General features: G+C 53.8%; 1 protein-coding gene across 11 annotated transcripts in view; it reads right to left on the reverse strand.

The window, feature by feature from the left end:
- Positions 1-17,216, reverse strand: part of ST3GAL4 (ST3 beta-galactoside alpha-2,3-sialyltransferase 4) — a 33,182-nt gene that overhangs the window by 7,242 nt on the left and 8,724 nt on the right. For 5 of the 11 annotated variants that reach the window (XM_032472380.1, XM_032472382.1, XM_032472381.1 and 2 more), the window contains 2 exons: positions 408-480; positions 35-143 (listed from right to left, as the gene is read on the reverse strand). In XM_032472380.1, the coding sequence (XP_032328271.1) occupies positions 35-143; positions 408-423 (125 nt within the window). In that variant the 5' untranslated portion in view covers positions 424-480. The remainder of the gene's footprint in view (positions 1-34; positions 144-407; positions 481-17,216) is intronic. The other 6 variants (XM_032472384.1, XM_032472386.1, XM_032472385.1 and 3 more) reach the window with 3 other exon arrangements.

Consider the following 17,216-nt stretch of genomic DNA (forward strand, 5'->3'; position numbering starts at 1 on the left):
AGAACCCACGGAAGGTCATGGAATATGGACTCACAGCTCAATGTACCTGTCTTCTCGGGAGATGGAATACCACACCATGACAGCCAGGACCAGAGCCAGCATGGCCAGGAGCTTCCAGCCTGCAGGGCACATGCACAGAGGAGCTGGAGGCAGAAACAGGCAGGTACAGCCCCAGTCCATCTTCTCGTCTGCCCTTTGGGGCTCCTGCAACCCCAGCTCAAGCAGGCCCTGAGCTTTCTGGCATGGGGCTTGGACCTGAGTGTTTCCACTCTCCTTTGAGATAAAGAGAGAGGCCCCTGGGTCCGTGTCTGTCCCACCACAACCCCAGGGCGGTCCCAGGATGATGCTGAAGACTACTTCGGCGGAGCCCATCATTCAGGGTGGGAGAGCCCCCAGAGAACACTCACGGGACTTGCTGACCATGTTTCTCAGGCAGCAGGGTTCCTGGGGAGAGCTGTCATCCCGGCTGCCTCGAGCCACCTAGGAGGTAAGAGTCACAGGTGTCTGGTCAGCTCCAACACCCTCGCTTAGCCACTGGAGCAGGGCACACCCACAGCCTGCCTCTTCCCGCCTCCAGAAATCACAAAGCTGCTTCCGGGGTGGCCACCCAGAGAGCAGGCCTCTTCACCTGGACGTCGCCTTAACCCCTCAGAGGCAGCATCAGGGATCCAGGGGGGCGTCCTATGCCCCAGAAAGAAAGGGAAACCAAGTCCCACCCCTCACGGATTTGGTCCCAGGCCAGGCTGGCCTACTCTAGCTTTTCCCTGGCCTGGTTCCCCTCACTGTCCTCTCCCTCATTTTGACCGAGGAAGGGCCAGCTCTGGCAGGCAGCTGTGCCTCCACCCATTTTCTACAGGAAAGTTAAGCTAACTGTGCAAGGGCATGATTCAGATTTACACAACCGAAGTTAAGCTTATCTATTCCTCACTACCCAAGGCATTCCACCACTTCTGGCTGCTCCCTCTCCATCATCAATCTCCCACGACTCCGCCCAGACACTGGGGTGAGGGTGGGGCCACCTGATGGTCCATGAGGCCCCCTCCAGCCCTCCTAGACTCTGGCTGAATGCAAAGTACCCACGCCCTCATCACCCAGGGGCATGGGGGGAATCAGGGTAGGCAGGCTCTCTGTATGGGAGCTTGGGGAGTGGGAAGGGTCTGTTTAGTCAAAGAGGAGACAGGAGACCCTTTCAGGTAAGGATGGGGCTGTGGAGGAAGTGAGTTGCTACACAAAGATAAACAGAGAGGTCCCTCCAGTCACAAACCCAGCCAAGGGCCAAGCTTCTGAGTCAACAAGGAAGAGATTTCTGCAGTGTCCACAGCCACATGAAGAGGCACAGGACGCACAGAGCCAGTTTCTGCTATCCAGGCCGTGCTCCCCAGTGATCTGGGTGGTAGGCATCACATGGGCCACTTATTGAAAACACAGATTCCAGAGCCCTTCCCTGAGATTGCTTCAGCACTGGGGTGGGACCTGGGGTGGGCATTTTCACAAGCAGCCCATGTGATTCTCTTGATGGATCAGGAAAGGGAGGGAAGCATGAGTGTGTTCTCATGAGGATCAGTGAAAAGATCTCAAATTTATTTCTCAAGGGTTGGGGGGACTGCCTCTGGATGAGGTCTGGTTTTTGTTACAAACCATAAATCGATTATCCTGAACACGGTCCTATTATGGAGTTGATGCTTTGCTCCCTAGGGTATCCCCCAGGCTGCACGCTGAGTCCACAAACACCCAAGGATGACAGTCTTGAGGGGAAGAGTAACCCAGGTGGGGCAGGGCGGGGACCAGAGTCAGATGTCCTCAGTAGGGTCGGGAACACCAGGGGATGGGGACGGCCCTGCCCAGTAAAGAAAAGTCCTAGATTTGTAATCAGAAGACCCCAGTGAAAGCCAAGTTTCTAGTAACTTCCCTGGTTGCTTTTCCGAGGTTGGTCTGCTTCCCCGACCTACCCATGGCAACCGTCAAGTCATCCCCTACCTTGTTATCCCCTCCACAGCACTTCTCATCTGTAAGTAGTCTAGTTACTTGCTCACTTGCTTTCTGTCTCCCCCACTGACTACAAGCCCTGTGAGGGCAGGAAGGGGGTCTGTCTGATTCCCAGCTCCAGTCCCAGCACGTTGCCTGACACCCTGCCAGAGCTCATCAATTATTGAATGAATAACACAATGGGTTATCCTGGGGGAGTCATTTTTCCCTCTCTGACCTTCAGTTTTTTGGTCTGTAAAACTGCAAAGTTGGTCTAAGAAATGCTCGCAACTCAAATACAATTATCAGATCAACAGCCTGGGCCTCACTAGGATCATGTTAGAAACGTACAAATGCACAAATCAGAACCTGCATTTGAATAAGACCCCCTCGATGATTCACATGCACATTCAGGTTTAAGAAGCACTCCTCTTGACCTCGGCTGAACAAGAAAACGGCAGGATCTGGGTCCCAGGCCTGGGGATTCTGACTTCACTGGTCTGGCCCTGCGCTGGAATTTTTTCTTGCACCCCAGGCGACACTAACCCAGCCAAGGCTGAGAACCGCTGGTCCAGATAATGGCGAAAGCAGGCTTCTCAAACTCTGAGGTGCACATCCTGACTCAGTGGGTGTGGTGGGTCTGCATTCTCACCAGCTCCTGGGGCTCCCTGCTGCTAGGCTGAGACCACACTTTGAGCTGCAAAGCTCTAAACCAGGCCCTTCCCAGCTCTCACATCTCATTCCATGAGGGGCTGCACCCTCTCCCGCCCACCACACCACCCCCGCCCTCCCAGTCTTCCTTTCTCATCACGGTCCAGGCCATCGCACTTATCTCCCTTTATCAGGAGGTCGCAGCACTGGTTGCACAAGGCAATTCCGGAGATGCTGAAGTATGACAGGTGTCCAGGTCCTGCTCTCCAAGAGTCTTATTTGATTGGTTGGGGGCGGGGCCCAGGCATCGGCAAGTAGGAAACCAAACAAACAAAAAAACTTCACCTTTCCTGTGATTCTAACAGGCAGCTGAGATGGAGTATGTTCCCCAGTCACTGAAAGTCAAGGCCTTGGCCACGCCACAGGCCCCGCCTCCACGGAGGAGACCTTTGGGGATCAGAGGTGACAGGTTCTGAGCCACAAGACAACTGCCCTTCTTTGGTCTCCTCCCTGGGAAAGCTGTACCCTTCCTCCCTAAACTGTGCTGGTCTCAGGGCTGAGCAGGCTGGCTAGTCCTGGAGCCCTGCTCCAGGAGACCCCCTCGGAGACTTCATTAGCCGACCCCCTCCCCTTGCTGGGCCAAGCCAAGAGGCTCACTGAGCCCCGAGACGTTCCTGGAGCACGGGCTTCTTGGGCTGGCTGCCGCCTCAGGACAATGACCAGCCTTCGCCCAGCAGCTGTCCCACATGGCTGCCAGCCCCTGGGAACCAAAGGACAGGAGGAAAGTCACAGAAGGGCCTGGGCAGGAGAGCAGGAGGCTGATCCACTCATGGGTGGACCAAGGTGCCCCAACCTCTACCTGCCAACAGCTGCCGAGGAGACCGGCCCACCCAACCCACTGGGTAAAGCGGACCCCAGGGCAGGAAGGCCGTGTGCTCTCCTGCTGCCCTGCTGAAGCCAGGCTGCGGAGCATGGCCACAGAACTCGCCAAGAGGCAGAACTGGAGCACGGGGTGAAGAAATAAGCCCCCACGCTGCCCTGGCACCAGCTCCGAGGGCACTCCCTGTACTGAGAGGAACAGAACCGGATACCACCCACAGGCCCAGCAGGAAGCCAGGCCCCCCCAGAGCCCTTGGCCCATCAAAGGGATCTGGCTTCAGGTTCCTGAGAAGGGCATGGGAAGATCAGTGGGACCCAAGCACAGGCTCTGTCCTTCCTGATTCAGAGCAAGTCACTTGATCAATGTCACCGACCTTCAGTTTCCTGGAGAAAACCCAGAGCCGCCTGCCAGCCACCTGACTCACCTGGCCTTCTTGCTTCCTCCTCACCCCTCCCCCTGGACACGATCCCACCCACCTTTCCAGCATTGTTCCCAACCAGTGACCCCCCTTGCCTGGTCTCTCCGCCCCTGCCTCCTCCTCCACTCAAGTCTCCCTCTGCCTAAAGCAAAACAAAACCCTTCTCTGCCTCTAGCTCCTCTTCAGGCTACCTGTGCCTCTCTGTCCCGGCCTCCAGTGCTCTAACTCCTGAATCTGGGCCACATCAGTCACCTCCCATCCCCCCACCCCCCCACCGCCCCTGGTTCCCACCCCTGTTTTCATGCGGAAATCGCTCTGGCTGAAGCCTTCGGTGGCCTCCTAGTTGTCGCACCTGAGAAAGGTCTATTCTCATTCTTTCCTGTACTCTGAGGACTTCGCTACAATCAGACGACACCTCCTTGGCTTCTGCGTCAAGACTCTCTCCAGGTTTTCGGCCTACCTCTGTGTCAGTCCCCGGCTCGCTCCGATTCTCCAGAGAGCCGCCCTCGGACCTCGGCCCTTCCCCCGCCCGCTTTCACAGGACAAGTTCATTCACCATGAGGCTTAACTACTGCTCATGCCCTGATGATTCAAGCTCTTTTTCACCTCTTTCACTTCCCACCCCTGATCCCATCCTAATATTTCTAATTTTCTACTGTGCACCCTCCCTGGGATGATCTTAAACTCTTCAAACTCAACGTGTCCAAAACTGGACCCAGGCTACCCACCGACCCCCACACGATCATCAGCTCATCCTTCCAACATCCCCTCCCCTTCACAGCATCCCCACTAAACACGATCCGTTCTACCCCCTTTTCCTCTTTCCAGCAAATGCTTGCTGAACTCCTACTAAATGTTTGCCATCGTGGGAGGCACTGGGGATGTGAAGCTTTATAAGCTCAGCGCAGTGTAAAGGCCACATAGTCCAGAGTCTCCGAAGTACTTTGGAATGCAGCCCTCCACCTTTCTTCTTGAGTCACAGGTTGATTGTAGATCCCACCCCCATTTACCTGCTTCCTGACTGGTCCCTCGGCAAGTCTTTCGTCACTCAAGCCTCTTCTTTGGAACTGCCAACACAGTATCTTTCCAAGAAACAATATGGACCAAATCACCCTCCCGCTTCAATGGCTCCCCATTCCTTAAATGGAAAATCAAAGCTCCTTAGAGGCAGCCAGGGCCCTTCAATCCCAGGCCACAAGCCCTGCAGGTGCATCTCCCAGCTCCTCCCAAGCACAGGGCAGGAGCCCCCTTCTCCTTCCACAGGCCCATCTCTGCATGGGCTTTCCTCCATCAGGAAGACCCTAGGCCCTCCCCGCCGCTCCCCTGGACAGTCTCACTCCTCCTGCAGCGCTGGCTCAAACGGCGCCTCCCCTAGGAGGTCTTTCCCGACATTTCTAAACGATGGTTTCTTCCCACAAAATATAGTTCACATCTTGATTTTAGCACCTACCAGGTAATATAATTTCATATTACAAAATTACTGTTTTCATGTCTTGCCCACTGTCCTCTGACCTCTGAAGTTGGAGGCTTGTTTATACCAAGAATCTATCAGAGTACCCGGGCTAGAGAAGACGCTTTATCACATAATATAATTTTATATTATTAACTGTTTTTGTTTCTTGCCCATGAGACTATGATCTCTGTGGTCCAGGCCTGCTTTTTATCTTCAGACTTTATCCCAGGGCCTAGAATGTAGCAAATCCTTCATAAACATTTGACACAGGCATAACAAGATGAGATTAAAAATGTACTACATCCCTTACTGAGAGCTGAAATGTATTGCAAATTTACATGTGCAACACCAGGGGTCCCAACCTCCTCGCCACTGCTTTGGGGACCAGATTAATCACTGTTGTGGGGGGCTGTCCTGTGCACCATAGGATGGTTACCGACACCTCTGACCCCTACTCACTAGATGTCAGCAGGACCCCCTCTCCCCAGTTCTGACAACCTGAATGTCTCCAGACATTACCAAATGTTGAGAACTGCTGTGCTAGACACTTCCAAGGGCTGTCCAAGTATGATCTCAACCCTGTGAGTTAAACACTATCATTACCTCCATTGTGGAGACAGAGAAATGAGATGCAAAAATGGTCAGCATCTTGCCCAGGGGCCCAGAGCTAGTGAGGAGCTTAGCTCCAGGGCCCACACTCCTAACCTGCTCCCCCCGCCCCCGCCACCCCCTGCCGCTTCTAAACCTTCCTGTGAAGAAATGGCTTCCTAGACGCCAAGATCCCTGGAATGCCCACCTGCTGCCCTTTGGAGCAACTGGAAGAAGTCACCCTCCATCACATCAAAGTCCTTCAAAGGCTTACAGCAGCGAAGGGGCGCCTCCCGTGCTCGGTCTCAGGAAGGCTTCCTCATGAGACATGGTTTCTGCACCCCCCCCATCGCCCCAGGGCGCCCCTGGAAGCCCTCCAGCAGGTCTCCAGTGCCCACAGCTGCATTCGCGGGATGACTGGACACCATCTGGACACCAGACTTCCACGAATGCTGGCTAAGACCGTGTTCACTTTCTCACAGTCATGCCACTCCACTGGCACAGCACCAACACCCCTGGCTGGTGAGCCAGGCCCCCTGGGCCCTGAACTTGTGTGGCGTTCCTTTTGAACCTAAAAGCAGGACTGTTCTACACCTGCCTGCAAACATCTCGCATCAGGAATCTCAGGCCATGTTTCCAGCCTATCAAGCTGTGTGAATCTCGACGGTGCCAGCTAACCCCCAGCAATGCCTCTCAGCTTAGAGCCCTCTGCCAGTACCCCAGCGGGCACCAAGCTGGACGGTGATTTAATGTAACTAACTCAATCACAAGGTAAGGCGAGGTGAGGACACAGGCCACTGGAGTTCTCCTGTCTGTGAGTTATAATCCACTTTAATCAGTCACTCTTGGGTGTTGCTGGCCAAAGAACCACAATTCTCTGGAATGAATCAGTCATCTAGATCACCCCTCCTCAGCACGAAATCTCTACATGGCTCCCACTGACTCAGAGAGGAAGCCCACGCCCTTGCTTTGACCTGGAAGGACGCAGTGTCTACTGGGCAGCACCTCTGTGCCCTCCCTCCCCACCTCCCTCATGTGCTCGGCTCCACTCACAGACCTCACCATCCTTGACTGGGCGAGGCCAGCTCCCTCCTCTGGGCCATTGCACTGGCTGTTCCTTCAGCCTGGGATGCTTTTCCCCTAGACATGGGCTTGATAGCTACAATTGAGCTCTTCACCCTCCTTCTCCACCTCCAGTCAAAAGTCCTGCACACACCCAACATTTCAGATACCTCTCCTACACTTACATAGAACTTTTGTTGTTTTTTTCATTCACTGCTGTATCACCAATGTCTAGAACAGTGGCTGGCACACAACAGGCTCTCAATACAAATCTGGTGAATTCATCCATGGGGCTATTCGTCGGGGATGTCGTTGCCACAGCGCAGGCAGAGCAAGAAGGGACAGGCAGTAGCAATAGGTCAGATACCTGCTCCAGCCCCTCTGGCCCGGCCGTTGGCTCGACACAGCCCGCACTGTGCCCTCTCCCCATCCTGAGCAGCACAGCATGGTCACGGCGGGCCCAGGAGGGAGCAGGCTGGTCTTGGCCCAAGTTCACATGAGGGAGCAGAAGGCAGAAAAATTCACAATGGCTTCAGGGCCAACAGTGGGCAGGTGGGGGCATCTCTCCAGCCATCCAAGCTTCGAGGAAAGGGAACGGATAGGTTCCCCACTGCAGCACAGGAAGGCTCTCTGTTCCCCATCCTTGGGGTCCACAAGATACCCCCCCAACTGGTGCTCCAGACAGCCCGGGGCTGCAGCCTCCTGTGTAGAAACCCTGTTTCCTCCACTTTATCAGCTGCCAGTCGCAAGACACCACAGGATCTTGTGGTGAAAACCATACTTGTGGTGCCTGCCCGGGTGGGGCAGAAGCTTTGAATTCCATTCTCTGGGTGAAAAAGCTGAAGTGCTGTGACGGGTCAGGAATCAAAAAGGCAGGTTCATGCCCAGAATAAATAAAGGAAAAATCCGGTGTGGTCATGGACCTGCCCCAAACTCCTGGGCACAGTCCTTCCTCAGACCTCTCACCCTGGAATCAATGAATCTGGCCCCAAGGAGCCAAAGCTAAAAGCACTACTAGAAGCGGGGTTTGAACCCAGCTCATCACCAGTACGGCCAGTCCCTTCCCTCCTCTGGCCTCCAGATGCCCCTTCCGGAGATGGTGGACGGCACCAACCCCATCCCATCCCGAGGGGGCCCCCAGCCTCACGTAGAGCACTTGCCATGCTTCTGGTCCAGGCTCAGCGGCGCTGGAAGCGGGGAACACACACACTGGACTTCAAAGACTTAGTACAAAGGGAAACGATCACCTTAAAAATTATTTACATTGATCACACATTGAAATAATATTTTGCCTAGATTGGGTTAAAACAGTAAAATTAATGTCAGTTTCTTATTTTTACTTTTTAACAATGTGGCAAAAATAACTTTTTTTTTTTAATTTAAAATTACATGTGTGGCTCATCTCTGTGGTCCCCATTGCATTTCTATTGGACGGCACTGGACCAGACCATCTCCAAGGCCCCTCGTGGATGGAACTTCACCCGCCTCCCAGACTCCTTTTCAGGAAGGCTTCACCGCAAAGCAGGGAGGCCTGGGGAGGCCCCAGTCACTTGGACTCACAGCCACAGCGAAAGCTATACTGTCCCTGGGTCTCAAGAGAGTCACAGCCAATAAGGCCCTGCTCTCCCATCTCTGTCAGGGTTCAGGGCATGGAGCACAGGTCGACGTGACACTGCCACCGGCTCCACCGGCCCAGCCTCCGCTCTGCCCGCACCCACCCTCTTCCTGAACTTGGCATCTTGCCCCAGTGCCTGCCACAACGGGCTCATGGCTCTGCCCTGCACGCCGCACCTTCCTGGGCCCCACGCAGACGGCTGTGGTGGGCGGGCAAGCAGGTCACATGGAACTGTCTCCCCAGAGCCTTCTCTCCCCCTCTGACCACCAGGAGAGCTGGTCACCGGGACTGAATCCTGCCTCGGTCACTTGCCAGACTATGACTCTGGGGAAACCACTAAGCACCGTTAAGCCTTAGTCTGCCAATTTGTAAAGCGGAGATAAAGACTTCCTACCAGGTTGGTTGCGGTGGTAAACAAGAAAACGCAGGTAAGGCACCCAGAAAATGCACAGGAAGATCGGCAGTACTCCTGCCTTGTGCGCTAAGTGGGAATCCAGCAGCTGCCACTGTGTGGCCTGAGGGGTAGATTAAAACATCATTGAAAAAAACACCATTTTCCAGTCTGTTCTGTGACCAAGAGCACAGCAGTAAAAACTGAACCTTACCCGATGCAGAACAGGATGGCCAAGGAACTGAGGAAGCCCCGGGTGACCCCCAAGACCTCACCAGCACTTCTAAACACACCTTCCTCTCCCCAAAGACAAGAATCTTAGCTCACATGCCCCCATCTGCACTCCAACCTCTTTCGGGATGAAGGCGGGGGAGGCAGGGTCAGTACCAACCCTCATTAGGGGGGCTGATGACAGTATAAATGTTGGGGGATCTGAAATCACTTTAGGGACCCAAGCCCAGGCCGCTGTCCCCAGCTTCCCCTCAAGAGTCCAGCACTCAGACTCCCCCCGAACCTCCAGCCCCTGCTCTGGACGCAGGGTCCCAACCACTCCGGCAGTCCGCCCACCCCATCACCTGTTTCATGTCTCTGTAGCAGGGGCACCACACTGTCTCCTGTACTCACAAGCTCGTACAACCCAAGAAAGTAGGGACTTCTGGTGGCCCGCAGTATCCCCAGCACCCAGTTTAATACCTTACGTGTGGTAGGTAACTGACAAATATTGAAATGAACAGATGTCCAAATGAATGAACAGATTAGCAGAACAAGTGTGAACAGAAAGCTTCATCAAGTTAAAACATCGCAGACCCATACTTCGCAATTACCTGGGCAAACGAGGTGCCACGGGCTCGTTGGAGGCTCGGCGTAGGACTTGGCAGAGACAGCAAGGACCGCACTTTCTGACAATCACACATTGCTGCGCTCACACCCTTATACCAAAGAGGTGTGGTTTCTACAGAACCATCTTCCGCTACCTTTGACACCTTTTAATCAGTGTCGACTCTGAGATGGCTGGACCACACCATGGGCTGATGTCAACACACCCTGTGGGCTCCCAGGAGAGGTACAGGTCTGGAGACACCCTGTTACCCAGGAAACCCCCCTTCTTCCTTACTTGCCCCTCAAGAGGGCTAGCCAGGGTGAAAACCCCAGCCAGCAGTCCCCAGACCTCCAAGTACCCTTCACCTGCTGGAAGTAGAGAAAAGGGGTCTGAACACAGATCTGAGATCCAGCCCAGCCTGTGCAGTCACAGGCTGGATGTCCCTGGACAAGGTCCTACATGCCTCATCTGTGAAACGGGGGTAGCAAGAACAAGTTCTGGGAGGTGTGGGAGCCTCAAAACACATCCCGGGATTGAAAGTCCGCAGTCTCAGAAACAGCCCCTGATCAGATCCCTCTCCTGAGCGGTGCCCTCTCTGCAGGACAGATCCTCCCAGAGCTGCTCAGCCACAGGCAGAGGCGGTGGTGCTGTGGTGAGAGCTCCAGCCTCGGACAAGTCAGAGACGGCATGTTCAACAAATACCAGGATATATCAGTACTCCTTCAAATCAATTAAAAAAAAAAGACCAAGGAACCAAAGAGAATAAAGCAAAGGACAGGAAAAGGCAATTCACAGCTTAAACTCACACAACTAATGAACATGAAAAGATGTTCAACCTCACTAAGTGACCAGGGAACGCAGATTAAAACCAAGTATCACTTCTTGCATGCTGCTGGCAGGAGTTCATTGAGTCAAGGGCTTACAAGAGTAATTCATAATTTCTCGTAAGGCTGAAGGTGTGCAGACTCTACAATCCGGCAATTCCACGTCCAGGCGTAGCCCAGAGTCAGCCACCCTCGTACGTCTACACCCACTAGAGATGCTCATTGCAGCTCCGCAGCAACAGCGAAAGAACTGAAACATCTTAACCAGCCATGAGTGGAGCGGTGACTGAACAAACTGTGTATCATCGCAAAACCGAACACCAGACAACCATTTAAACTGAATAAATTACTCTGCATGAATCTATTCGGAAAAACCTGATGTCCAGATTTTTAAAAATTGTAAAAAGATACACATAGTACGATCGCATTAACTTAAAAAAACACACAAAACAAGACCATATAGATAGCATGTAAGTGAAAAGAATTAAAAAAAAAATAGAGGAATCATTCTTGGTGACTATCACATTCTAGGAAGAGATGAAGTAGATTGGGATGGACTGTGCGGATAAGACTTAGGTCTTTTCTTCCAATATTCTACTTCTTTGAAAAAAATCAGATATACGGAAAACATTAACATCTGTAAGTCTGGCTGACTGTCACATGGGATTCTATTATCCTTCATATTTTGAAACATTTTTATATTTAAAAAAGGGAGCATGGCGTAGAGGGGAGGCTATAGCTCAGTGGTAGAGTGTGTGCTTAGTATGCCGGAGATCCTGGGTTCAATCCCCAGGACCTCCATTTAAACAAATACATAAATAAATAAATAAAACTAATTACCCCCCCCTAAAAAAGTTTTAAAATAAAAGAGGGAGTATAGATTTTAAGACAAAAATTCAGAGGCTATAAAAATAGAAAGATAAATTCAACAACATAAAGATTTAAGAAGCGGGGGTGGGAGGTTGCGGGAAGGGGAGGGAGAGAAAGAGAATAAACAGTGAAAAGACAAATGAGGAACTAGGACAAGTACCTGCATCATATATACATCGGACCAGTGAATTCCCTGAGCCTGTAATGCGCTCGTGCAAGGCAAAAAGGAGAAAAGTCAACAGGTCAAGTAGAGAAATGGGCTCAGAACATGAATATTCAGTTTACAGAAAGTAATACGACAGCCCCAGAGGAGAGACTCATTCTTCACGGATCCTACCGGCAGAGCTCCAGAAGCCTCAGAGCCTCCGGTGCTGGGGGCAGGGGGACAGGCTCTTTCACGGATCAGTAGTGAAAGTAAAGCCGGGGTGACCTTTCTGGAGGTGACTTGGCAGTGTCTGTCGAAATCCCCCTTAGCCCAGGAAGTCCACTGCTGGAAGTTTATTCTACAGAAAAGTCTCCTATGTTTGCACGAACTTTTCTATCAAGATCTTTACAGCCAGCACTGTTAGTGACGGCAAAAGATGGAAAAGACTTGAAAATCTACCAAAAAACCCACAGGGACCTGTTTGGACCCAACACCACACAGACAACGGAACACTCTGCCTTTGAAAAAGTGGATACCTACACACACTGCCACAAAACGGTCTCCCAAGCATATGATGACACTGTGAAAAGGCAAGGGGAGAGCAGTGTTCTGTGTCTCTCCAATGTGCTTTCACCAAAAGACTTGTGTGCATACGTGGATAAGTCTCTACAGAAATAGGTTATTTGAAGGATGCAGAAGAAACTCGGCAGTGGGGGGCAGGGGTCAGAAGGGGAGAAAGACTTTCTTTATATCATATAATCATATACTCTTTTTTATGTTTAATTTTTTAACTAGTGACTGTGATACAGTTTCAACTAAAATTGTGCTAAGAGAAGAGGGAACAAACAAGGAATGTAATCTCTGGCATCTGACACACCCAGACCTGAATTCCGGATCAACCATTTCCAGGCTGCACAGGTGTTGGACAAGTTACCTCTCTGATCTCAAGTTTTCTATTGGGTCAAAGGGAGATAAAAGCAGGGCACTTCCTCCCGGGGTGACTGGACATGCCGGTAAGAGCAGCTCTAAGGTCGTTACCATGAAGAAGAGGAAGCAGCCGGCCTGACGCCAGAGCCTGCATCGCTTTTCCCTCTCACGGGTCCAGTGGGCATGGGCCCTCCTGTCCCTCCTTCTGTCCCGCTCCGCAGACAGGGGATGGCAGGGGCAGGGCCACTGGGCACAGCTGTGCACCCTGGACGTGCATGGTCAGGCCTGGCGGGGAGAGTCGGGGCTGAAATCCAGCCCTCCCTCGGCTTGTCAAACCATCGCCCTGGGCAGGGCTGTGTTCAACTGCAGGACCATTTATCCTGCTTTCCATGGAGGCTCTGAATGGGCCAGCAGCGGAGCACTTTAACCCTCCTCCAGTCTCTTTGCCAAGTTATAAAGAGCCCAGAGCAAAGATCTGAGTGTCCACAGACCGGGGGTTGGCCCCGGGGAGGCTGGCCTACTCAACCCATCCATATGTATCTTTGTGTGCATCACTTCCTCTGAATGCACAAAGATACCCTTTTGACTAGCAGAAGTGGTTTGTAGGGAACTGAGTCCTGCCACCTTTGGCCATCCGTACCCACTTCCCAAACCTAGGCCAGCAGGGTGATGCTCTCAGTGAGGTCGCCCTGAGGATTAGCCCTGTGTGAGGTCAGGAGAGCCACGGGGACACCTCCCTTCTCCCCACTTGCTCCTCCGAAGGGCTTGTCAGAAGGAACAGCCCTGTCCCAAGGCAGGCTGGGGTCCCGAGGCCCCCAGGGACGCGGTGAAGCTGGGCCGTTCAGCAGAAATCGGAGCCGCCAGGGCGTGCGGGCCTGCATGCGGGGACTTCACTAGGGCAGGAAACCAGGTAACAGGCCTGGGCACGCCTGGGGGCAGGGAGACACACCTGACAAACACAGAGGTGAGTGAGAAAATGTGACGTCGAAACACACCGTGAGGCCAACAGGACGGGGCCGTGGAGCAGAGACAGGGCAGCTCCTTGGGAGGGAGGGTCAGCGAGGAGCCGGCTCTTGACCTCAGACCACAGAGGTGGGTGTGTTTCCAGGCCTAAAGAAGAGCCTGTGGTTTGCCGGGTATGAGGAGCAGAAACAAGTGCAAAGTGCCTGCAGACAGTGAGTAAGGAAGGGCCAGCAGGGCTGCCAGCTCAGCCGCCGGCTGCACAGTCCAGGATGTCACAGGCCACTCCGGGAACCTGGACGTTATGCAAGGTCCCAGAAGTCACTGGAGGGTATTGACAGAGGAACACTCTGGATTCATTTTTAAAAGATTCCTGGGGCGGTTCTGCAGCTCTTGTGCATAATCTCATTTAATTTTTAAAACATTCTACGTGGTAGTCCTCTTTTATTCTGATTTACAGATGAGGAAGATGAGTAATAAATTAAGGGTCCCAGGGTCACCAGAAACAAAGAATTCAAGCGGTCTGAACTGCCCAGAAGCCCAGCTCTGGGCATCCACGGACTGGGGCGAGCTGCCTGGGGTCAGTCTGGACAAGGTCTTGCATCTCTTAGGCCTCAGATTCCTCAGCTGTGAAATGGGGTGGGGGGAGCAAGAAAAAATTCTGGAGGAAAGAGATTCACAGACAGAGAAAACAAACATGGTTATGGGGTGGGGTGGGGGGGAGCGGGGAGGGAGGGGTAAACTGGGAGTTTGGGATTGGCAAATTCAAACTATGTACAGAATAGATGAACGACAATGTCCTACTGTATAGCACAGGACATTGTATTTAATAGCTTGTATAAGCCTATAACGAGAAATATGAAAAAGAATATATATACATATATATGTACATACAACTGGATCACTATGCTGTACACTAGAAACTAATGCAACGTTGTAAATCAACTATACTTCAATTTTAAAAATGTTAAAAAAAAAAAAAAAAGAACTAGTTCTGGGAGGTGTAGGAGCCTCAAAACACCCCCTGGGATGGAAAGTCCGCAGTCTCAGTACCAGCCTGGCCCAGAGCAAGCACTTGGCCCTGGCAGCTGAAGGAGACTCCTGGTCTGGGCCTCCCTGGGTGCCCCTCTCCACTGAGGGTCTGCCCCAGGCCGGCACAGGGCGGGGTCCACAGCTCCCACCTGCTAACACAACCACAACCACAACCACAACAGCACTCCTAGCCGCTGGGTCCACCCCACACGCTAAACGGGGCACGTGCAGCTGCCGGGGGGACAGGGGTACTGACACCCAGACTCTGCCCTGCACTGAACGTGCATCCCGCGTCCTAGCCAGGTTCAAGGTGCATTGCTAGGGTCGGGAGGAGGAAGGGGTGGGGGAGAGGGGCATGAGGCTTCACTGGAGAAGCTGCTCTCCCTTCCTGAGTGCAGCCCCTCCTAGAGAAGGTGTCCAGGCCCCTGACCTGTCCACCTGAAGCCGTCGCAGTGGGGCATGGCCACAGACCCCCTGCCAGCGCAGAGCCCCTCCCCACAGCCGCTCCAGAGTTGAGCCCTCTTCACTGGAACACCACTTCATTTCCAGCACGATGTTCCCTCTGCTAGCTGCCGTCCCCTCTCCAGAGCTGGTACTCCCAAAGTTCCGGAGCAGGGACAGTCCAGGTCAGTCCGGGGATCTCTGTAGAAGTGGATGAAATTCCAGCTCTAACCACAAAGGGTGGCTGTCGGCACGGTAACGTTTTGGAGTATCTGGGAGCAGGGATTCAGGCACAGAAACCTCTCTCCCCTGACCTCGAGTTCCAGTAGGGCTCTGGCTTCTGTAGGACCCGAGCCTCCCTCCTTTCTTCACCAGAACCCCTGGCCAGCACTGTGATGCACACTGGCCTGCAGCGGTGGCTCTGAAAGAAGGAGGCTGCAGGGTGTCAGCACGAGAGAGTGCACGTCTTAATTTCTATTAGGAGCCCAACAGGGTTAGAGCTGCTAAGGATCGGATTAGGGCAAAAGGAGAGGGTGATGCAGGCTGGTGGGGGGCAGGCAGCACAGGCCCCTGTGGCGGGGTCTCTGGAAGAGAAATGAAGCCACAGACCAGGAAAACAAGACCTCCATTTCCCACATCCCGCATCTGTCCCCCGGGAATAGAGAAGCCATAAGAGAGGCCCTTTTGAGGTCATTTTGCATTGGTAAGACTTTCTATGAATGAGCTGTATACACACTCTCCCTGAAGTAAAGGTTAACGATGAGGAGAGGGAAGGGGCAGCCAGCGTTCTAGGTGTTGCTGGGGAAGGTGCAGACCCTCCAGTCTGAGCAACCGTCCTTCTGGGACAGGACCCAGGGCAGAGCAGGTGGGTCTGCCGGCAGGAGGGCTGGCTGATGCTCAGGCTGTCCGAGATGCCCCAGGGCCCCCCTGACCCAGGGCTCACCAGCCTCTGCGGGGAAATGTGGAGGCAGATCTGAGCACCCGTAGCTCCAACCACCCCAGAGCCAGGAGGCAACCGGAAGACACTCTGAAGACCTTCTCAGGCCAACTCTGCTCTGGACCACTCAGACCCTCTGTGTTGAAAACCTACAAACACAACTCTGAGCACAAACACAAGGATCCCTGTTCAAACACAAGAGTGCACCCCAGAGCAGAGGAGCGTGGTGACCCCCACACGCACGCACACACGTGTACACACACACACTCCTTTCCCCCACTCCCTGCCCACCCCACTCCCACCCTCAACATACAGCGTCCGGGGCCTGCTGGGCCCCCTCTGCCAGGCCGCTCTCTTCCCCCATCCCTCGTGCAGGGCACTGCCCGCTGGTTCCTTCAACTTCGGCTGCGGCTCCAGCCCAGTTTGTTTGTCAGGTTTCAGGTCCCTTGGGCTACCAGCCAGGGAGCCTGGAGCTGCGAGAGGATCAGGGAGTGGCTAAGCCAATCCTCTGGGGATCTCTTCACCTCCAAAAGTTGAGTAAAGGGAAGCCCTGGGGCAGCCAAGCCCAGATCCCAGAAAGAGAGCCTTGCCCCTTTCAAGCTGAGAGGTACCTGGGAAGGTGGGGTGTAGGGGGTCAGAAAAGCAAAGGAGGAGGACATGCAGCCTTAAAGGGGTGTCTGGGGACAAGGGAGTGTCCGGGGGCAGCCCGTGGCCAAGGGCAGGCATGGGGCAGAAGGCCCTGCCCCAGTGGAGGGCACCGCACAGCACCCAGCACTCAGTCACCATCCTCCTGGCCTGTCCCAGCCTCTGTGCACCTGCTCCTAATCTTGATCTTCCCACAGACAAATCCAGGAAACTCTGAGGCCCTCCCCTGCCACCTTCTGCACTGCTCAAGCCCCAAGGCATTAGCATTTCCAGCATGTCCTGGCACCCAGTCCTGGGGGTGGCGGTGTTGGAGGGAGGGCAGGACTCGGGCAGTCAGGGCCCGGGGACTGAGGATTCCAGGTCTAGGGCTTGCTGAGCCGGTTTGGGCCTCGCCCACGCTGCCTCTCCCCAGAGCTGCTGGCCTGGGGTCCTACAGGATGTCCCTGGGCACACAACCTCAGTCTCCTCTAATCCTGGGCCTGGCCCGCAGCTCCTCCACTCTGCCCTCTCAGGAGCCATCCTTGTTCTCAAGCTGGAAGAGCAGGAGCTGTGAGTCCACTGTGGGCTGGGGACGAACACCACCCTCTGGGCC

The sequence above is a fragment of the Camelus ferus genome, chromosome 33, assembly GCF_009834535.1.
Source record: "Camelus ferus isolate YT-003-E chromosome 33, BCGSAC_Cfer_1.0, whole genome shotgun sequence".
Taxonomy (NCBI): Eukaryota; Metazoa; Chordata; class Mammalia; order Artiodactyla; family Camelidae; genus Camelus; species Camelus ferus.